Source organism: Nerophis ophidion, linkage group LG05 (genome assembly GCF_033978795.1).
Source record: "Nerophis ophidion isolate RoL-2023_Sa linkage group LG05, RoL_Noph_v1.0, whole genome shotgun sequence".
Taxonomy (NCBI): Eukaryota; Metazoa; Chordata; class Actinopteri; order Syngnathiformes; family Syngnathidae; genus Nerophis; species Nerophis ophidion.
This window is the reverse complement of record NC_084615.1, coordinates 47,360,218-47,384,917: the sequence shown is the minus strand read 5'-3', so window position 1 is coordinate 47,384,917 and position 24,700 is coordinate 47,360,218. Positions and strand designations below refer to the sequence as shown.

Genomic DNA, 24,700 nt, shown 5'->3' with positions numbered 1-24,700 from the left:
CAATCTTAACGTCATCGGTCTCAGCGAAACCTGGCTTAAACCAAACGACTTTTTTGCGCTAAATGAGGCATGTCCTCCTAACTTTACACATGCGCATATTGCCCGTCCTCTTAAAAGGGGTGGGGGGGTCGCACTAATATACAACGAAAACTTTAACCTTAGTCCTAACATAAATAATAAATATAAATCGTTTGTGGTGCTTACTATGAGGTCTGTCACACCGCTGCCTCTACACCTGGCTGTTATCTACCGCCCCCCAGGGCCCTATTCGGACTTTATCAATGAATTCTCAGAGTTCGTTGCTGATCTATTGACACACGCCGATAATATAATCATAATGGGGGACTTTAATATCCATATGAATACCCCATCGGACCCATCGTGCGTAGCGCTACAGACTATAATTGATAGCTGTGGTCTCACACAAATAATAAATGAACCCACGCATCGCAACGGTAATACGATAGACCTAGTACTTATCAGGGGTATCACCGTTTCCAAAGTTACGATACTCCCGTATACTAAAGTATTGTCCGATCATTACCTTATAAAATTCGAGGTTCAGACGCATGTTCGTCAAACTAATAATAATAATAACTGCTATAGCAGCCGCAACATTAATACGGCCACAACGACAACTCTTGCTGACCTACTGCCCTCGGTAATGGCACCATTCCCAAAGTATGTGGGCTCTTTAGATAACCTCACTAACAACTTTAACGACGCCCTGCGCGAAACCATTGATAACATAGCACCGCTAAAGTTAAAAAAGGCTCCAAAAAAGCATACCCCGTGGTTTACAGAAGAAACTAGAGCTCAGAAATTATTATGTAGAAAGCTGGAACGCAAATGGCGCACGACTAAACTTGAGGTGCACCATCAAGCATGGAGTGATAGTTTAATAACTTATAAACACATGCTTACCTTAGCTAAAGCTAAATATTACTCAAATCTCATCCACCGTAATAAAAACGATCCTAAATTTTTGTTTAGTACGGTAGCATCGCTAACCCAACAAGGGACCCCTTCCAGTAGTTCCACCCACTCAGCTGATGACTTTATGCAATTCTTTAGTAAGAAAATTGAAGTCATTAGAAAAGAGATTAAAGACAATGCGTCCCAGCTACAACTGGGTTCTATTAACACTGATACGATTGTATATACGGTGGATACTGCCCTCCAAAATAGTTTCTCTCGTTTTGAGGGAATAACATTGGAGGAATTGTTACAACGTGTAAATGGAATAAAACAAACAACATGTTTACTTGACCATCTTCCTGGGAAACTGATCAAGGAGCTCTTTGTATTATTAGGTCCATCAGTGCTAAATATTATAAACTTATCACTTTCCTCGGGCACTGTTCCCCTAGCATTCAAAAAAGCGGTTATTCATCCTCTTCTTAAAAGACCTAACCTCGATACTGACCTCATGGTAAACTACCGACCGGTGTCTCACCTTCCCTTTATTTCAAAAAGCCTCGAAAAAATTGTTGCGGAGCAGTTAAATGAACACTTAGCGTCTAACAATCTATGTGAAACCTTTCAATCCGGTTTCAGGGCAAATCACTCCACGGAGACAGCCCTCGCAAAAATGACTAATGATCTATTGCTAACGATGGATTCTGATGCGTCATCTATGTTGCTGCTCCTCGATCTTAGCACTGCTTTCGATACCGTCGATCATAATATTTTATTAGAACGTATCAAAACACGAAGTGATATGTCAGACTTAGCCCTGTCTTGGTTTAACTCTTATCTTACTGATAGGATGCAGTGCGTCTCCCATAACAATGTGACCTCGGACTACGTTAAGGTAACGTGTGGAGTTCCCCAGGGTTCGGTCCTTGGCCTTGCACTCTTCAGCATCTACATGCTGCCGCTAGGTGACATCATACGCAAATACGGTGTTAGCTTTCACTGTTATGCTGATGACACCCAACTCTACATGCCCCTAAAGCTGACCAACACGCCGGACTGTAGTCAGCTGGAGGCGTGTCTTAATGAAATTAAACAATGGATGTCCGCTAACTTTTTGCAACTCAACGCCAAAAAAACGGAAATGCTGATTATCGGTCCTGCTAGACACCGACCTCTATTTAATAATACAACTCTAACATTTGACAACCAAACAATTAAACAAGGCGACACGGTAAAGAATCTGGGTATTATTTTTGACCCAACTCTCTCCTTTGAGGCACACATTAAAAGCGGTACTAAAACGGCCTTCTTTCATCTCCGTAATATCGCTAAAATTCGCTCCATTCTGTCTACTAAAGACGCTGAGATCATTATCCATGCGTTTGTTACGTCTCGCCTCGATTACTGTAACGTATTATTTTCGGGTCCCCCTATGTCTAGCATTAAAAGATTACAGTTGGTACAAAATGCGGCTGCTAGACTTTTGACAAGAACAAGAATGTTTGATCACATTACGCCTGTACTGGCTCACCTGCACTGGCTTCCTGTGCACTTAAGATGTGACTTTAAGGTTTTACTACTTACGTATAAAATACTACACGGTCTAGCTCCATCCTATCTTGCCGATTGTATTGTACTATGTGTCCCGGCAAGAAATCTGCGTTCAAAGGACTCCGGCTTATTAGTGATTACCAAAGCCCAAAAAAAGTCTGCGGGCTATAGAGCGTTTTCATTTCGGGCTCCAGTACTCTGGAATGCCCTCCCGGTAAAAGTTTGAGATGCCACCTCAGTAGAAGCATTTAAGTCTCACCTTAAAACTCATTTGTATACTCTAGCCTTTAAATTGACTCCCTTTTTAGACCAGTTGACCTGCCGTTTCTTTTCTTTTTCTCCTATGTCCCACTCTCCCTTGTGGAGGGAGTCCGGTCCGATCCGGTGGCCATGTACTGCTTGCCTGTGTATCGGCTGGGGACATCTCTGCGCTGCTGATCCGCCTCCGCTTGGGATGTTTTCTTGCTGGCTCCGCTGTGAACGGGACTCTCGCTGCTGTGTTGGATCCGCTTTGGACCTGACTCTCGCGGCTGTGTTGGATCCATTATGGATTGAACTTTCACAGTATCATGTTAGACCCGCTCAACATCCATTGCTTTCCTCCTTTCCAAGGTTCTCATAGTCATCATTGTCACCGACGTCCCACTGGGTGTGAATTTTCCTTGCCCTTATGTGGGCCTACTGAGGATGTGGTAGTGGTTTGTGTTGTGGTTTGTGCACCCCTTTGAGACACTAGTGATTTAGGGCTATATAAGTAAACATTGATTGATTGATTGATTGATTTATTTATAGAATAAACAGTTTGGGACCCCCGGTGGGACGCTACAGGCAATGTCCAAACACGATGAGCTATAGTCTCCCAAATTCACTAATTGATTGCGGCTCTTTAAATAACTCTCAACTAGGGCTGGGCGATATATTGATATACTCGATATATCGCGGGTTTGTCTCTGTGCGATATAGAAAATGACTATATCGTGATATTCGAGTATATGTTCTCACGCAGTTGTTTTTAGCTGCGGGTATTACACTACAGGCTCTTCTTCACTCTTTCTTGTCTCTCCTTCTCACAGACACCAAGCGCACATTCTTACGTACGTCACATACTGTCACGTCATACGTCACATAGGTACACGCCCTCGCCCAGCAGAGAGGTAGCAGCATGGGTACCATTAGCTGTGATGCCAGCAGAGCCATGCGAGTGGTAAATCGGGAGAAAGAAGGTGCAAATCTGGTAACAAATGAAGGAAAAAATAATTCCCAAGAAAAACAGCAGGGGGTCCATCGTCTGGCTATGGTTTGCTTCAAATGGGAATATGTCAAACAGACAACCGTAATTTGTCAAGTGTGGGACAAAAGCGTTGCTATAAAAAGTAGCATTACTGCTAATATGTAGCATAATTTAGGAAGTCACTTGCTAGAGAATGAAGAGTGCTTGAAACGCCGCAACAGCAGGCCCAGCCGACCCGTCTGATAAAGCCTGTAAATGTGTTGGTCATATATGATGTATTTTTGTTATTTTTGTTTTGTGATGTGTAATGTCTATATGTTTAACTGTACGGCAGTGGAAATGAATTTCCCCAACGGGGACCAATAAATCTAAATCTAAATCTAAAATGTCAACATCTCCATTCGGTGCCACACCAACAAAATGCCGAGGCAACCATTTCCACATCAACACCGTATGAAATAGTGATTTTTATAGTTGTGATTTCCTTCTTTGCATGAAAGTTTAAAATGAGCATATATTAATGCAGTATGAACAAGAATGTTTTAATGTAGACACATAGAATCCTCATACTGGTGTGATTATATGCATCAAGTGTTCATTCAAGGCTAAGGCAAAATATCGAGATATATATCGTGCATCGCGATGTGGCCTTAAAATATCGCGATATTAAAAAAAGGCCATATCGCCCAGCCCTACTCTCAACCAGGGGCGTCACTAGACCTAATATTGTACTGGGGCACACCTGGGGCACAAATAATTCATGTGAGCGTGCAAAGCGCGCAAGCAAAATCATTTTTAGCGCTTATCATAAAAAATACATAAATAGTGCTTTAAACTATGAAATCATATCAGATTATGTTGTATGGATCTTTGATTAACCACCTGAAATTAACTAATGCATTTGACTTACTTGTGCACTTTTTTACTCCAGACCTCTAAACTGCTACTGGTAAAAGCAAAAAGGAAGAGCAATGAATCTTTTTGAAATACATATTGCAGTAATCATCTGCAAATTTAACATCTACAAAAGTAAAACAAAAAATAAAGCACCCCTACATCTCTGGGTTATTTTATATTATTTAATTTCCATTTATGGCAATGTGGCTAATCCTATTTCAGATACACAAAACTATAAAATATACACAAAACAATAAAGCCACAGTAGTAGAATAAATGAACAACTGTTGTGTGTCAGTTCAGGGAATCATTTTCTGAGAAGTAAACTGTAACGTCTCGTTTTCATTTTTGCAAAGTGGTCAATCACTCTGGACAGACATGGAAATATTACAGTAACTGTTATACAGTTGACCAGTGGTTCCCAACTGCTGGGTCGTGACATAAAAGTGGATTGTGTGTCATTTTCAGTGAGTCGCAGTCAGATGTGTGCATGAAAAAAAAAAAGTTTAGGGAGAAAAAAATCAAATTGTGGCAATAAAACCAGATTATTTTAGCCATTTTTCTAGTGACTATTAGTGAGTATTTTAGCAAAAGGCAAACCGACTAACAAGTTGGAGGAGTACTCAGGACAGACATGGAAATATATTAAAAACATATCTAAATGGGGCAACAAAACCCGATATTTTCAGCCATCTTTCTGAAAACCAATACAGAAATGTTACTATTTTTTCTGGAAATAAAACCAGATGCTTTAGCTGTAGCCATTTGTCTGGTGACAAAACAAGATTATTTTAGTCAAAGTCGCACCGATTAACAAGACAAGCCTACTGTGCTGTTTTTCTGTGAAATAAACTTGAATGATTTAAAAATTGGCTCACGACTTGATGAAATGGAAAAATGTTTTTCTTCCTGAAGATAAACCATTTGAGAAGCACTCAACTCACACATGCTTACTCCAAATCATCATTGATGCAGAACCAGCAGACAATAACCAACATGATGTTTCATGTACATTGGAAATTCCCCCGACAGCTCGTACAGCAAATGAATATGTTTGTCTTGATACAAGGAATAACGTTAGCTAACTTAGCATCAACTTAAGACAATGATGTTGCCTAGCTAGCTAGGACTTCACTTACATCTCTCATTCCTCGCTTCTTCTCTGCTGCGGGCGAATAACTTTCTTAAATCCATCTAGGAGTTACAGTTTGAGTCAAATCAAAATCAAAATATTGTAATTAACAAATAGTTGTTGGCTAACGTCACCTACCTCACGCAGTGATTCGAATCCCCTCTCTCTCTCTCTCTCTCTTTCTCTCTCTCTCTCTCTCTCTCTCTCTCTCTCTCTCTCAACCGAAGTCTCGATCCACACGTGAATAAATTACCATATTAAGTAGCCATGTGCTCACTGTTTCGTGGAGTGAATACAGTAGCAATCAATTACCATACTAAGTAGTATGTGCGCTGTTGTCTATGTTATGTAGACTTAAAACTTTGAAGCGTTTTTTTTTTATTGGTGAAATTTTTACTGGGGCACTGCAGATCAACAGTGGGGCACGTGCCCCAGTGAAATATGTCTGGCGACGCCCCTGCTCTCAACCCAATTAAAATCTATCCCTCTGATCCCGTATCGTTCCAGTTTATTGATTAATATGTCGTGATTGCTTGTGTCAAAGGCTTTTTTAGATCGATGAATATTTAAATTGTATATTAATCTTCTATGTGGTGTTAAGACTTATGTAAATATAAATGAAATGTTTGAAACAACTATGTTGATACATCTGACATTATATTTTATATACTATGGCTATTGATAATTACAGCAGGAAGAAAGTGCCTTGGATATGGGTTTAGATCAGGGGGTGTTGTGTGTTTGTGAAGCCCTTTTAGGCATTTATGATTAGGGCTATACCAATAAAATTTGATTGATTGATTAATTATTTGGTTTGCCGTAATGCTTCTAATAGACGTGCACATTGAACGTATGTTGTCTTTGACCTTTTACGTTTTGAACTCATACTGATGACATTTGGCCAGCTGATTTCATGTGATGCAGCGGACAGGAGAAATTTCATATTTTATACGACATTGATTGTGTGTTTTAATATTATATATGTGTGTGTTTTCTTGGTGTCTTGTTTTGACTTTAAATGATTTATATCAAATCAGGGTAACAGTATGTTGGGATGTGTATTCATCCACCAACCCCCCACACCCTCAATGCCCCTCACTATCGCACGCCACCACATGAGGAAGGACCATATTTGTGCCCAAAAAGCCTGACGTTGTGTTTTTCATTTTGCCGCTTTATGAAATATTTCATCGTTTCCCCAAAGAAAGAGCAATCATCAGCAAGTTAGCGTGCAGCTCAATCAAGCACCTTTTAGGCAGCTAAACGACCTCAGTGCACGTACGTGTGCATGTCTTGTTTGCGCACATGCATGGTGAAAGGAAGGGTGGAAATGTCTGAGGTAATTTACTCCTCACTAGTGCTGATTTAGTACCCTTCTAATTAGACTTACATTGTGTTTTCTTGTGTCAGTACTAGGGATGTACAGTCTATCCAGAAAGTATTCACAGCGCTTCACTTTTTCCACTCTTTGTAATGTTACAGCCTTATTCCAAAATGGAACAAATTCATTTTTTTCCTTTGAATTCTACAGACAATACCCCAAATTTATTACAACTAAAAATCAATGAAATCACATGTACATACAGTGGGGCAAAAAAGTATTTAGTCAGCCACTTAAAATGATGACAGAAGTCTGTAATTTTCATCATAAGTACACTTCAGCTGTAAGAGACAGAATGTGGAAAAAAATCCAGGAATTCACATTAGATACATGGATGATACTGCAGAGGATTGGGAGAATGTCATGTGGTCAGATGAAACCAAAATATAACTTTTTGGTATACACTCAACTCGTCGTGTTTGGAGGAAGAAGAATACTGAGTTGCATCCCAAAAACACCATACCTACTGTGAAGCATGGGGGTGGAAACATCATGCTTTGGGGCTGTTTTTCTGCTAAGGAGACAGGACGATTGATCCGTGTTAAGGAAAGAATGAATGGGCCCATGTATCGTGAGATTTTGAGCAAAAACCTCCTTCAATCAATGAGAGCTTTGAATAGTTGACCAAATACTTATTTTTCATCATCATTTACAAATAAATTATTTTAAATTCCTACAATGTGAATTCCTGATTTTTTTTTCACATTCTGTCTCTCACAGTTGAAGTGTACCTATGATGAAAATTACAGACCTCTGTCATCATTTTAAGTGGGAGAACTTGCACAATCGGTGGCTGACTAAATACTTTTTGGCCCCACTGTAAAGATTTCCAGGCTTTGGCAGCAATTGCAACCTCAAGTCTTTTTGGATACAATTCCACAAACTTGGCACACCTACATATCTTTGGGCAGTTTCACCCATTCCCGTTTGCAGTACCTGTCAAGCTCCATCAGGTTGGATGTGTTGGTTTTCATTCAGGATGTCTCTGTACATTGCTGCATAAACCTCAGTATAGTCAGGGAAGTGACCAAGAACCTGATGGTCACTCTGTCAGAACTACAGCATTCTTATGTGGAGAGTGGATAACCTCCCAGGAGGACAACCATCTCTGCAGCAATCCACTAATTAATCAACTATTTCTTAGTTAAAAAAAGTTTGCCGAAATGCACCTGAAAGACTCTCAGACCATCCATCCATCTATTTTCTACCGCTTTTGGGGTACTAGGGGTTGCTGGAGTCTATCTCATCTGCATACCATGCGAAACAAAATTATCTGTCCCGATGAGACAAAGATTGAACTCTTTGGCATGAATGCCAGATGTCATGTTTGGGGGTAACCAGGCACCGCTAATCACAAGGCCAATGCCATCCCAAGAGTGAAGCATGGTGGTGGCAGCATCATGCTGTGGGGATGTTTTTAGTGGCAGGAACTGGGACTGGTTACGATAGAGGGGATGATGAATGTTGCAATGTACATAGACATCCATCCATCCATTTTCTACCGCTTGTCTCTCTCTTGGATGAAAACCAATGCTTCCCATTCAACCTTAGGGCTTGGAAGGTGCTGCAAAGAGAAATAGGCAAAGAGGAATGGGCGGGACTGCCCAAAGATAGATGTGCCAATCTTGTAGCATCGTTTTCAAAAAGCCTTGAGGCTGTAATTGCTGCTAAATGTGCATCAACAAAGTATTGAGCAAAGGCTGTGAATACTTATGTACATGTGTTTTTTGAGTTTTTATTTGTAATACATTTGCAAATTAAAAAAAACAACTTTCTACACTGGCATTGTGGGGTATTCTCTGTAGAATTTTGAGAAAACATTTTTTATTCCATTTTGGAATAAGATTAACATACATTTTTTTTGAAAAAGTGAAGCCCTGGGATTACTTTCCGGATGCACCGTAAACCAGTGCTCAGTTTCGTATTCGTTATCGACTACGACTTATTTTCCCCTGGCTTAAGTAGCAAATAATTCATCAAAACAAATGCAGGTTGACAAAAATAATGACAAAATTAATTGACAATCCAGTCACCATAAAAACAATTCGAAAATGTTGACAGAAACTAATTCCAATCATATATAATTTGGTCTTTCAGTGGGTGAAACAAGTTATCCAATCGCACTTGCATGTGGTAGAGGGGAAGGGGTTAATCACAGAGGGGATCCAATCAGAACTACTGTCCTTGTAATAGGGCTGCATAATTAATCGACATCGAATCGACATCAAGGTTTTAATTGGTGCGATAAATAACCACAAGTGGCTGAGGTTTTCCCCCGCTGTCACTAGCATTTCAGTGACAGATACTGTATGTTGGCCAGTCAGAGTTGTTTAGGCTCACATTTTGTTCGCCTCTTGCTTCAAACTGGGAGAAAGACGTCTCACTGCATGCAACATTCTCAGCACCTGAGCACATTTATTTAACGGTAGAATTAACTCATCGCAGTGAGCACACTTCTCACTCATTTACAGTCTTTGTATTGGTGGATGGAGAGCGTGGCGCCAGTTTAAGCACAGAGAGCCTCCCTACTCGTGACTCACTAGCAAGAAGTACTGCAAAGATCCACCATTTAAGAGTAAAAAAATATGATTACAAAGGTAAATGTTCCGTTGTGGGAATATTTCAGCTTCAAATTGATTGGGCAATATTTGCCCATCAACACGGACAGATGAGCGAGAATGCTGTGATCAAGTAATTGCAATAATCAAAAATACATCGCAACCACTTTTTTTCCTAATGGACAAAAAATGCACTTTAAAATGTTAAATATTTGTTATTTTATAATTTTTTGCTTACAGAGATAAGAGTTCATTTTATTTTTTTGTTTATTTATTTAGCTAAGGGGTGCCCATAGCGAGCTACCGGAAGAAACACTTTCAACACACAGTTCCTGTCTTCACAATAATAGTGCTGCTCCATCCTGCATGCGCTAACAAAATAAGACTCTCAGAAAGCTAGCGCACATAAGCTAGCAAACTATGGAGTTTGCAGTCAATGTATTTCCTGTAAAGTGTATAAAAACGGGTATGGAAGCTGGACAAATAAGATGCCAAAAACCAACCACTTTCATGTGGTATTGGATACAAAGGAATACTTTTTTTGTCCTCAACAATGTTAATTCGAAAATGTGGAAGTTACTGGGAATCCTGTCTAATTCTAATCAATGCAAATCGTCAGAATCAGGTAATAAACCAACTTATATTATTGTCTTTATGAAAGAAAGGAATTTATATTTGTTAAACATGCTTGTATTTTTATTGAACACCTTTAACATATTATACATGTTATACATACATATGTATGTGTGTGTGTGTGTGTATATATATATATATATATATATATATATATATATATATATACACGCAGACACACATACATATATATATATATATACATGTACGTATGTATATATATATATATATACACATGTACGTATGTGTATATATATATATATATATATATATATATATTCCATTTTCTACCGCAGGGGATATATATACATTAAGATAAAGGAGATCACCTCGACTCGGTCATTTGAAAAGTAGCTCGCCTGCTGAAAAAGTGTGCGCACCTCTGATTTAGTTATGTACCTTCCAATTACAGTACAATGGTAAAGAATTTTACAGTAATGAAAATAAGTTGAAATCCTAATAAATGATTACTTGCATTATTATTATATAATATGATTACATTACAATATACAGTAAACACAGTATAGTTTTTATCGGTTATTTATAAAAGGTAAATGGGTCATACTTGTGTAGCCAGTTCTTCCTTTTCCTTTACCAACTGAGCCACACGGTCACTTAATTTAAGAGCATGATGTAGACAAAAGCTCTGAGTCTGTCTGCATTAAGCCAAATATTTTTTAAAGTAAATTATTGCATGTTGTTCTAATGTGTGGCACCTTGAGACAAGAAAATGTTGATTGACAGTCTAAAAGTAACATGTTTTCCCTCACCCATTATTTTATGTATAAAATATTGCTACGGCAAGATCAGGGAGGCAACAGCAAAGGGAAGTCGAACCGGAAGTTAACAGTGTACAAAATATTATTCAACATAACAAATATGAGTGCAACCAAAGTGTTGTTGGTTAATGAGGTCATTAGAGACAGACCTCTTAACGCCATTGGTCTCAGTGAGACTTGATTAAAACCAGATGAATGTTTCCCGCTTAAACAGGCTTCTCCTCCTAACCATAGGAGTGCGCATATTGCTTGTCCCCATAAAAGAGGAGGAAAGGTTGCACTAATCTCTGATGAAAACTCTAACCTTACCCCCTAACTTAAGTAATAAATATAAATCATTTAAAGTGCTTACTATGAGGTTTGTTACACCACTACCTCTCCATCTGGCTGTTATCTCTTGCCCTTTTGGGCCATATTCTGACTTGATCAGCAAATGGTGAGCTATTGACACATGCAGATAATATAATTATAATGAGAAATTTTAATGTCGATATGAATACCCCGTCAGACCCTCTCTGTGTGTGAACCCCCAGACTGTAATTGATAGCTGTGGTCTTACACAAGGATCGCAATGGTCATACGATAGATCGAGTCCTTGTCCTTGTTCCACCACCCCCCAAACTTATGGTACTCCCAGTCACTAAAGTAATGGCTTTACACTACCTTAATACCATTCAAAATTCGGACGCATTGTCAACAAGCTACTAATTGCCAATGCTTTAGCAGCCGTAACATTATTACTGCCACAACTACAACTCTCACTGCCCTACTGCCCTCGGTAATGGCAGCATTTCCAAATTCTATGGACTCTATCGATAACTTCTTTAGTAACGCGATTGGTAGTATAGCACTGCTAAAGCTAAAAAGGCCCCTAAAAGGCGTATCCCCTGGTTCACGTAAGAAACCGGGACTCTTAAACTATCATGTAGAAAGCTGGAACGCAAATGGCTTACGAAGAAACTTGAAGTTTTCTGTCAAGCATGGAGTGATAGTTTAATAACTTCTAAACTTCTAAATGTTGTTACCTTAGCTGAAACTAATTACGACTCCAATCTCATCCGCCTCAACAAAAACGATCCTAAATATTTGTTTAACACAGTAGCATCACTAACACAACAAGAAACTTCTCCCAGTCGCTCCACCAACTCGGCTAATGACTTCATGCAATGTTTTACTAAGAGAATTGAGCTAATTAAAAATGAGACTAAGGATAACACATCCAAGCTCCAACTGGGTTCTATTAACGCAAATACGAATGTATGTATGACGGATAATGCTCTCCAAAATAATCACTCTCTTTTTGAAGAAATACCATTAGAGGAACTCCTGCGACTTGTAAATAGGACAAAACAAACAACATGTTTACTTGACCCACTTCCTGGGAAACTTATCAAAAAGCTGTTTGTAATATTAGCACCATCAGTGCTAGATATTATTGATGTATCATCCCCCTCTGGTACTGTTCCCCTGGCATTCAAAACAACAGTTATTTATCCTCGGTTCAAAAGACCTAATCTCGATTCTGACATTCAGGTAAACTACCGGCCAGTGTCCCAAGGCCTGGGTCTATAAAGAACTTTTCTGGACAATATATTGACCTACAAAATATTGCCGATAAACATTATTATTGCTTTATTTTAAAGACTAAATAACCACTAATCTAATGACAATACGTAATAATAATGCAATTATACACTTTCAAATGCATTTAACTTTTATTTTTTGTATATTTTAACATTTTAATTGAAATGTAAACTTTTAAATACCAAGCTAAATAAAACATGCAGATAATACAAATAAAATATACTCTGTAAGCAAAATTGTGCACTTGAATAAAAATCACAACCAAAATCAATAAAACAAGGTTCTGTCTCTGTAAAGGAGGCATGAGGGACCCTCCAATATACGTTGTAAGTGTTCTACAAGTACATGTGTTTATTCACTTGCATTAACTACAAACTCTGTGTATAGCACATCAGTTGCATTCATTGTTTTGGAACTATTTTGAACTGTATTGTGCCTATTCGAATTCTATTCTATTGAAGTATCCCATTTGACACTCAGCAGAGGTACTCTCTCCGTTACAATGTGTGTGTGTGTTTGTGTGTTTTGTCGGTAATGTAGGATTGAGGCATCCATCTATTTTATGGACAGTGAAACATAAAGTGAGCAGAGAGAAAGAAGGGATGAAGATAACAAGACGAAGGTGGAAAGAGGAAAAAGATGGTGTTGCGAGCGAGGCCGGAATGACGAAACTGAAGGAGAGGGGAATATGGCGGAGGGGGGGTTAGAACAAGAGCGAGACGACAGCGAGCAAATGAAGAACGTCAAAGCTGACAGACGACAAGATGTTTGTCCGCTCTGCTTTGTGCTGGAATGACGCCACACTTCGCCATCATTGCATCACGCTAGGGTTGTCAGAAGTTTTAATACTGTAATACCACGTCAACATGCAAAATATAATACATGCTTTTTTCTGTAACGTCGGTACAAAACACTGTACAATACTTTCTCCTCAGTGTAGTTTTCAAGCCGCATCAATTCTCGGTCCAAGAGCACTGAGTCCTGCGATGAGGTGGCGACTTGTCCAGGGTGTACCGCACCTTTCCCCCGATTGTAGCTGAGTTAGGCACCAGCCCCCTCCTCGACCCCAAAGGGAATAAGCGGTAGAAAATGGATGGATGGATGGATGGATTGAGCACTGAGTCAGCGCTGAAGAAGAAAAAAATAATCCAGTGTTTCCATATATTTATTTATTTGTGGAAGTTCGTCACAAAAGCGAATTTGGCACTTCCGGTTCGCCCTTGCTCATAAACAAATGAATAGAAGTGTATCAGTTCAGCATAAGTGTAGGTGTGGTGTAAGTCTGCTTCACAAGATCAACTCATATGCTCCTGAATCGCCACCACAAGCCCAGGGAGCGTGCGTTGCCAAAGCGTGCAGAAAACCTCCAGATGCGTGCAAGCCAACCTTTATCATTTACAAGTGCTTAGAAAACACAGCTGAGTGCGTCACGGCAAACACCACACTCTTGGCAGCGGTACAATCAGTTTAATGTTGTATTACATCAATCAATGTTTGTTAGTCTGTGTCGCTTTTCAGCGCATGACCCCGTCATGTACAGGATTGTCTTTTTCAGCTTGCTCTCTCGTCTGGCAGTCTCACTCTCGTTCGCCAGCCCCTCTCATGGTTTCCAACGCTGCTGATAAAGGGAACAGGTGATTAGATAACTCGTTCCAGCTGAGGTATCTACTCACCTTTCTTCTGCTTCATGGCCGGCCCCTGCACACACCCCGCCGGCAGGGAACGCGTGGACCACGCCCCTCTCCACAACAGCTTAGAGACATTCCTCTATCGTTTGGCAACACTTTGAACACCAATGCTTTACTTATTTTACCAGGAAGGCAAAGTGTTACCTGGGGCCCATTTGCTGAATACATCTCTTTTTTACTACACATTGTTGGCTGAAGCTTATTTTGAACATGTATGCATGTACAGTTTCAATATGATCATCTCTTATTGAAAAAAAGTAGGAAATATATTCCTCCTGTCACGATCGGTTTTGCTGGAATAACACTCCAAGAATGAATAATGAGCAAGAATAAAAAAATGGTCTATATATTTATTTCATTGTGTTTTGTGACCAGTAAGCATGTAGATTAGAAACTTTCAGTGTGAGGAAGTTCACATTGTATAATAATGGACAGAAAGCAATGCATGTAGACAATTACAGTGTTTCAAAGCTGAAGCAGCAAATATGCATAGCTTTAACTTACAGTGTGCAGATGTTCTGATCAATGACTCGCCTGCTGATGGCATCATATAACGTCAAAAATAAAATGTCCTCTTCACTTTCTCCCAGATGTTGACATTATACGATTCTGAATACGTTAAATCCACACCTTTTTATTTTGTTGCTGCCGGTGAAAAACTCAACTTCCTCATCTCAAAATGAAAAGCATCTGATTGGATCTAACTCCCACCCACTGTCATCCATCCAGTCATTTTCTACTGCAGACCTGGCCAACCCGTGGCTCACGAGCCTCATGCGGCTCTTAACTCCATTATGAGAGTAGCGAATGTGTGTGTGTGGCCCTTTAAGATATGATATGTAAGGTGAGTGAGTCAGTGAGTGGGTGGGCAGAGAGGTGAGGGAGCGGTAACAGTGAGTGGTGCAGATTCTAGTAGCTTGGTGGATGGCTGCGTGCAAGACACCAATAAAGTCACAAAGTTGCAACAAACCGCCGGCCTCGTCATTCACCCTCGAGTCCGGAGCTGTAAAGACCCACTGCCGGGTAAAGTGAAGGGTGTTATCCCTGAAGTACATCGCACCTGGAGGAACGTCTCTCCTGCTCTCCTCGACTACGGTCCGGGAGCCGGAAGCAGGAAAGGTGTAACAACTATATTAGTGGCTTAGTATTTACCATGAAGTCTTTATTTTGACAGCCTCTCGTGGTAAACATGTATTAGAGCAAACTGAGGCAGTATTTGTCATTGATAAAACTTTCAGCGAATCAAAATTTATAACCAATAAAAACACAATAAACAAGGACAGAAATTTGACCCAGCAAATAAAAACATAAGAAAACACCGGCAGAAAACAATAATCGATACAACAACAAAAAAAAAGCAAAAATGGGCAGTAGGTAAAAAAAAAAAAAAAAACAATTCCAGGTAACACGCGGGCTTCAGGAATTACGCATCCTTTATGATTTCAATGCTTAAAAAGATACACAAAGTGCGGTAACGCCAACACTGCTTGACAGTATAACAAAATAAGTCACACTTATATTCTGTAACATTCACAGTTTTAGAAAAAGTGCAGAGGTAGAAATATTCCAAAAAACTTCTTGTATGCAATGTAGACATAAATAATGCCTCAAAACAAGTAAATTATATTTCAACAAAACATAGCAGACAAGCTCTCACCCTGCACAGCTGTTTTGTAGTGTCGATATGGGCTTGTAGATCTTTATTGGTCACAGATATATACCTTCCTGCTTTGCACACAGTGCAATCTGCTTCCCATGTGTCACAGCCAGGACGAAAACACGGATACCTTTTCTGCAAATCATCCGTGAAGTTGCATTTAAGTCTCTTATGTCCTGTCTGTCTCTCCATATCTCTCTCGTATCCTATCTCTCCACATCTCTCTCTTGTGTCCTGTCAGTCCCTCGACTCTCTCGTTCTCTGTCTCTGCCCTCCCTCACGAATGCTACTGCGTGCGCTCGCCTCCACAATTTGTTTGGTTTTTAACCCGTTCTTAACCCTGGACGCACATTGAAAATACACGCAACCCTAACTCAAAATGCCGGAAATTTGAGGCATTTAAGAAACCCCGCCCGAACAGCCCCGTAAAAGAGGACATGTCGGGGGAAAAGAGGACGTTTGGTCAGTCTAACATAAGAAAAATAAGCCGGTTTGAGTGACGTCAAACGTGCATGTGCGTGAGATCACAGTAGTAAACAATTGGTAACAAGTTCGCTCTCAAACTGGCAGGGAAAAAATGCACAGCAAAACGAAAAAATGAAGAAGAACACAGGACATTTTTTACAAAGTGGGAGAGTTCATATTTTTTTGTTGAATATATTGGCAAGCCATTCTGCCTTACATGTCAGGTGTCATTAACGCATTTCAAAGTTTCAAATCTTCAGCGTCACAAGGAATGCCAGAGGTCCCAGAAAAAATATTATATTTTTGTTTATGGACTTTTTTTGAACTGATAGTTTGTGTGTGTGTGAGACAGTGCATCCATCCATCCATCCATTTTCTACCGCTTATTCCCTTTCGGGGTCGCGGGGGGCGCTGGCGCCTATCTCAGCTACAATCGGGCAGAAGGTGGGGTACACCCTGGACAAGTCGCCACTTCATCGCAGGGCCAACACAGATAGACAGACAACATTCACACTCACATTCACACACTAGGGCCAATTTAGTGTTGCCAATCAACCTATCCCCAGGTGCATGTCTTTGGAAGTGGGAGGAAGCCGGAGTACCCGGAGGGAACCCACGCATTCACGGGGAGAACATGCAAACTCCACACAGAAAGATACCGAGCCTGGATTTGAACCCAGGACTGCAGGACCTTCGTACACATAATGTCAATTGTTGAAAATAATTGGCCTGTGGAGTCATGCTGGTGTGTGACATTTACAATAAATCTGGCTGTGCAGAGGTCTGTGTGTGTGTGTGTGTGTGTGTGTGTGTGTGTGTGTGTGTGTGTGTGTGTGTGTGTGTGTGTGTGTGTGTGTGTGTGTGAGGAAGGGATGGGGTGATGTTCATGTGTAGGATGTGGCTCTTTGCAGCAACACAATAAAAAAAAGTGGCTCTTAGTCTCTGACTGGTTGGCAACCCCTGTTATAGTGAATCCATCCATCCATTTTCTACCGCTTATTCCCTTTGGGGTCACGGGGGGGCGCTGGTGCCTATCTCAGCTACAATCGGGCGGAAGGCGGAGTACACCCTGGACAAGTCACCACCTCATCGCAGGGTCAATATAGAGAATCATGGATATTAATAGGTATATCGGTCTTGAATACTGATATTCCAGTATTGTGACAAGCCTACATCATACTGTGAGATAAATAAACATACTTTTAGACTTGGCCTTAAGCTGTGATGCCATCCCAACCTCTGACAGGCGTTACTTTAACCTGTCATCAGGTGGCCATTTGCTGTACACTTAAAAAAAAAAAAACACAAATAATTGCTGATGTCACAACTTTGTGTCATAGGCTACAAAGTGAAGAGCAATAAATTTCAAGTTAGATAGTAGTCCTAAATGTGTTTTTCTAATTGTGGTGTTTAATATTATTTTATTAAAAAAGAAAAAGGCTGCGGGTTGCAAACATCTGCCGGTGCCGCAGTTTTAACAACCCTGACAGAGGTTAGTTATGTTTGCAGGCGTTGAATGATTATTTCCTGTCTGCTTGCTCTGCAGTGTTTACCTCCCCCGCCAACAGCCTCACAAACACACATGCACATTCACTTATTGACTGGTTAAAGCAGATTTAACCGTAGAAGGTGAAGGATTTTGCTGTGCTCCAGCGTACATACAGTATAGATTATCCTTGATATCTATGGCAACAAGAAGCCAAGTCGCCATGACGAATGCGAGCTGATTGGAGGAAGAGGAGGCGGGGCTCAACATCTGGACGTTTTAACCCATTCACCATGCCACCACAATACTCAACGCTAACACGAATGTCTTTTCCAAATACCTCGTCTCGTTTTAGTGTGAAAAATAAACTGCATCTGTTGCAAGGTGACGTGCCAGCTGGCACACACACGCACGCACACACACACACACGCACACACACACACACACAGCACGTTAAGAGTAATGAAATGAAGTGAAACATTCTAAAATGATGCCAAGTTAAAATGCAGGTGGTTTTCAAAATCAACCGTTAATTTAGAGACTATGTCAAATGGCATAATCACTTTGGATGTTCTGAGCTCCTGTTTCTCTGCAAGTTTTGTATCATTCAGAAATATGTGACTCAATCGAAAGCACCTCTTCTGACTGCAGCCAAGCAGTGCACTCCATGTTTGTCATTTAGTAATCAAGATCCCCATTAAATTTCACCCTCTTGTCCTCTTGTCTTTGTCTCCTTCACCTCCTTATTTCCTGCTTCCTTGTTGCCGCTCCTCTGGTCACTTTCTCTGTTACTCATGTTCTTCACGCTTTGTTGTTACGGCCGCCAGGGGAGCAACTACACATCACACACGAACACGCACACACACACACGTACAAAGCCCTCTAATGGGCCCATTTAGAAGTGTGGCATCAGCAAGTGTGCCACTGAGCAATGAGAAGGAGGAGAAGATGTTAACGCATCAACACAGTCACCGTTTGTGTGTCCGTGCGTGTGTGCATGTGCTGGTTGAGAAGAAATATGTCCGCTGGGCGTTTTGTTTTGTTTTGAACAGCACTAAAGAGAGAATTTTATGAGAAGTTTATGTCAGTATATCTTGTCAAGGCCCACTTTGACAAGATACCATGTACCTTAGAGTAGTCAGTGTGCAGCTTGTATAGCAGTATACATGTATTATCTTGTGAAAGTGAGTCAACACGCACACATAATTGTGTAAATATCTGGCAACATAAGTGAGCATTGGGATAATTGTGTTTTGCCTGCAGACAAGCATGATTGTGGGAGTGTGCACGAGTGCTGCTGGCACTGGTGGAGCTGTGGTTCATTGAGGGATACTGTGAGATTGTGAAGTACAAGGGAGGGAATCATCAGTTAAACTGGGCTGCACGGACCGAATATCTTGTCAAAGCACAATACTAGTAGTCAGTGTGCAGCTTGAAAAGCACATTATTGTGTAATACCTATGTCCACAAATTTTGCTTGAGTTTTTGTATTTCCCACAATGACCGCCGCTCTCTCTATAATCTTGCTGGTCACTTGTGTTGCCAGATTTTTACACAATAACATGCATCAATACTGCAACACAAGCTGCACACTGGCTACTCTAAAGTACACTAAAGTTTACTTTCTATAGTAATATCACTTGACAAAATATAAGAAAATATGAGCGCTTTTGTCTGGTGAGATGATGTGTTCGACGATGCTGGTTAATCTGAGCGTCATGGCAACAACAGCTTTGTGTAGAGACCCTTATCCGGCGTCTGCTTCTGTCGCAGATATCCGACGCAGAGTGGGAAGACATGTTGGACCGCTTTGACGAGCGAAGTTACCTGAGTGCCCGACGTTGGAGGCCTGGCGACGACCCTTACACACTGTATGCCTTCAACCAGAGGGAGAGTGAACGCATCCCCAGCAACCGAGCTATGAGGGACACGAGACACATCAGGTAGGACACGCACGCACGCACACACACACACACACACACACACACACACACTGTTGTTACTTCATTAGGTACACCATTAACCATAGGCGCCGATCTACATTTCTGCCAGTAATTTGCCGACAATCCCACGTGGGTGCTCGGCATTGTCTGTGGGTGCTCAGGCCCCGAAGCACCCACGGGATCGGCGCCTATGCCATCAACACAATTAAGTTAGCTTCAAAGCTATTTTCAATGTTTTGACCCTGCTTTATAGCTTACATGAAATATATAACTTACATAAAACATTTAATTCCTGTATGTGCATATGCATATCCATCCATCATTTTATATATATATATATATATATATATATATATATATATATATATATATATATATATACACATACATATATATATATACATATATATATATACATATATATATATATATATGTCTTGATTGGATTATCCAGAGAATAGTGCTCGATACCGTGGTAGAGCGCAATATGTAGGTGTGGGAAAAATCACAAGACTACTTCATCTCTACAGAACTGTTTCAAGAAGGGTTCCCTCAATCATCAGGAGATTTCTGAGAAAAGGAAAGATTGGCCTGGTCCACTAGGGTCCCTCTTTATGTTTGTGAACTTCATAGTCTATACATTTAGAGTAATGTGAAAATCAAACACTCTTGAAGTCAGAAATGAAAGAGTATACAAGATAATTAACAGAGTGTGTGTACCTTCAGTGCTGAATGATGAGCAGAGGCAGTTTGGAGTGTTTCCTTTAGCTCGCTGTCCATGTTTATGCCCTCACTGTCCACTGTGTCCAGGTACGTGGAAAATATTTTCCGTGCAATTTTCTGTTTGACGCCTGCTATAATGCTAATTAGCTGCCTGAAAGCAGGTGACCCCACTGTAGAAATAGCCTGCATGTCTTCTAGCACATACGCTGCAATGGCTCTGTCAATCTTGTCCTGGCTAGCAGTCCCTCCGTTAAAATCCAGCCGCTGTTGCTTAGACGGTGTTGGAGGTGAAGTGTCTTTGTCTTCACTAGCTTTGTCGAAGCATGTTGCTTTTGTTGGTGTTTCAGCAGATTTGAATTGTTGTTTTGGGCAGTAGATAGGAGCTTTGATCCAAGTCACAACTTACATTGACCTGAAATGTTCTTTTCTTTGTGCTCGACAAAAGTAAAGTAGTGAGAATATCTCCATGTAATCAAACTCGACTTTTGCTCCGGAATGATGTCTTGTTAGTAAACACAGACACCCCCTCCCTCCCCCACTACTAGTTACAGCCGAAAATAACGGTGTTACAGTATTTTTGTGTATATGTATATATATATATATATATATATATATATATATATATATGTGTGTGTGTGTGTGTGTATGTGTATATTATGTACATATATATGTATGTTTATATGTACAGTATATTTATATACATACATACATAAATGTATATATGTGTATATTATGTATGTATGTGTATATTTATGTACATTTATATGTATGTATATGTGTATATTATGTATAAATATATGTGTGTATATTATGTACATATATGTATGTATATATATGTGTCTATGTATATATATATATATACACAAACAAATTAGAACCACCTAGATAAGTGGCCAACATTGCAATGAATAAAAATTATATTCATACTAGAAGGTGTGCTTACCACCCACTGCCCTCCCCCTCTCCCACTTTAGTTCTGATTATGTGTTGGAATGGAAGGTCAGAAGATAGCGTGGGCGCTCATTGTCGGGTTCTGACTATGTCCTGCAGGGATGCTGATGCTGCAAGATGGCATTTGTGTGTGTATGTGTGTGTGTGATATAAATAATGGAGTTTATTGTCTGACTCATAGTGTGTTTTGAACTACAGCGAAGTTTTCTGTAACAAAAGTTTGCATACATGTTCAAAAAGTTGTTAAAGCTACATTTTGGCACACCCAAATTCAGTGGTATCAATTTAGTTGTAACAAATTTAGTGTTATCTCATTCAGTGGTTCCAAATTCAGCGTCATCAAATTATGTCGTACTTAATTCAGTCGCATTAAATTTAGTGGCAAGAAATTCAGTGGTGTAAAATTCAGGGTCATCAAATTTAGTGGTGTCTAATCCTGTGGTGTCAAATTCAGTGGCATCAAAATAAACGGTACCAAATTCAGTGGTACGGTACCTAAAAAAAGTGGAGCGAAACAACATGCAGACTAGTTTGCTTATATACTAAAATAATAAATGAAACTTATACCTTGTTTTTGTTCCAACTGTGGTTATTTAGACAGTGCTAATGCAAATAAGATCATACTGTATCTAAATATACTGTTTGTCAGGAGGGCTCCAAACAGGAAGTTGCATGTTGGGGTCTGTCTAAGCCCTGGAGGGATGCTGATGTTGCCAGATCCCGTCCCTTCATGTGTGTGTTTGTGTGTGACACAGCACATATGATGCAATTGTAATGAGTTGTTGAATGCCCGTGTGTGCGTGTCTGTGTGTATGTGCGTGTGTGTGTTAATAAGCGTGCTTCTTTGTGTTTCCGAAGAGGGAAATGTGCTGTGGCGCTGACATACGGCGGCAGGCTCGTTTGCAGCAAAGAAAGTGAGAAGAGCATAGGGGGAGGAAGGGGGGGTGACTGTGTGGGGGTCGGTGATGGTAACGCTCATTTATCTTGCTGTCTGTAAATGTGCATGCGCGTGTGTGTGCGTGTGTGTGGTGATCTGCTGTATCAGTCGCTTGAAATCAGCAGGTTTCAGGCAGGAGACATGACAAGACTCATCCTCCCCTGCCCCAAAAATATGATGGCATCTAGAAAATAGCTTTTCATTTTTATAGAAATGACATCGCCCAACTTCTCAGTATGAATGCACTCAATAGACCACATGTACCTTCACAAGTGCACAAATAATGTTTTTGATATAATTATTGGAAATTATTAACAGTTCAAAATATCATCTTTCCACTCCATGTAGTATGTAAAAAATCTAGTGTAATCTAGTTGCAGTTTCTTAACAGCACCTTAATGAGCAGCAGAATGACTGACAGGTGAGTGAGAGTGTAAAAACTAAAGAAAAAACAACTTGAGAAGGCGACAGATTACTGCTGCAGAGGAGCAATGCCAGCAGGTGAGTAACAATTGTTTTTTTCTCAGCAGGGGTCCACATTTTACAGCAAGTGGCAGCAGCACAAACTCATCCAAAGCTCAAAGGGGGTGAAAAGTACTTTTATACGACCGAGATGTTGTTTTTGTTACACTACACTTCATTGGGTACAGCATCTAATCGTAATTATTCCATGGAATATTAATTAGTACAGCAGCTATAAAATACTTTATTAATTTTATGAATTTATAACATTTATTAATTTTGTTTGATTATTGAATAATCGGACAAAACACATGTTGTAGCCCTAATGTGTATTTTAGGGAAATAAAACTATTTTTTTGCTAGCTGTTTTTCTAATAAAGGCACATCCTCAACTTTGAAATTGCACTTTTAACATGTGTGCATTAATTAAAAAAAATTCAAATCACCCAAAGCCAACACACAGATCACGACACCCACACACCACCACTCTTATTTATGTGTGCTGTATTGCAGTGGCCAAGCACAAACTATGTTTGTGTATTTAAAGTTCCAGCCACTCCACATGGTACAGATTTTATAAAGGTTTTATTAGTTACATTCGGGAGATGATTGATTAAAGCAATGTAATATAAATCTAAGCTTTTTCAAATAATTTAATTGTTTAATAGTCAGCCCTAATATTAATATTGACTTTCTGTACAAATGTTTACTACTAACCCTAACCCTAAAGGGTCAAATGGCAAACAATTAGATAAATAAAGAAATCTTTAAATAAATACTTAACTGTGGCATTAGTTAATTATAAGTGGAAATAAATACATAAATGAGATATTTAATGTAAAAGTATATATAATGATTTAGTGAAGTGATATATATTTATATGGAGCCTATCACAGCTGTATTTGGGCGGTAGGTCGGGTACACCCTGGACAAGTCACCACATCATCACAGGGCCAACACAGATAGACAGACAACATTCACACTCACATTCACACACTAGGGCCAATTTAGTGTTGACAATCAACCTATCCCCAGGTGCATGTCTTTGCCGTAGTAGTCACGGGGAGAACATGCAAACTCCACACAGAAAGATCCCGAGCCCAGGATTGAAACCAGGATCCTTCGTATTGTCAGGCACATGCACAAACCCCTGGTCCACCATGCTGCTGTAATTGTTTCTTGATTTAAACAATTATTTTATAAAGAAATACATTCCAATTGAATACATATGTATTATTAAATGTATTTAATGTGAAAGTACACTCAATTTTGTAATCACTTAATTAATTCATATTAAAAACTAATTAAATTAGTTATTGATTCAATTAATTCACGACTAATTATGTAATGATGTATTTAATCATTTAATGAACCTGTGTATCAACACTTTTTGATTCATTTTATCCGTCAAATTAGACCGTCAAAGTCAGTGGGCGGGTCCTAACATTCAATATAGTTACACGGCACTTCCACTAGTCAAGCCAAGGAGTAGTGGTGGATATCTTGGTCTGAAAGTGTCAAAATAACTCTGGCAACTTCACAAAATCCCTTTACTTAAACTGTCACATGCTAAAAATCAGAATGGTATTACTAACCGCCGGGAATTTTACCACGGATTATTTATTTATACTGTTTACCATTACATCCCTCGTCCACACTCACTTCGTTTTTGGTGTACAAGGTTAGTGCAAACATCCATCCAGCCATCCATCTATTGTCTACCG

At 39.8% G+C, this 24,700-nt stretch overlaps 1 protein-coding gene across 2 annotated transcripts in view; it reads left to right on the top strand.

Moving 5' to 3' along the window:
• The window catches only part of galnt14 (UDP-N-acetyl-alpha-D-galactosamine:polypeptide N-acetylgalactosaminyltransferase 14 (GalNAc-T14)), a 167,003-nt gene that overhangs the window by 19,591 nt on the left and 122,712 nt on the right, over window positions 1-24,700 (top strand). For both annotated transcript variants that reach the window (XM_061901157.1, XM_061901158.1), the window contains exon 2: window positions 19,734-19,903. In XM_061901157.1, the coding sequence (XP_061757141.1) occupies window positions 19,734-19,903 (170 nt within the window). The remainder of the gene's footprint in view (window positions 1-19,733; window positions 19,904-24,700) is intronic.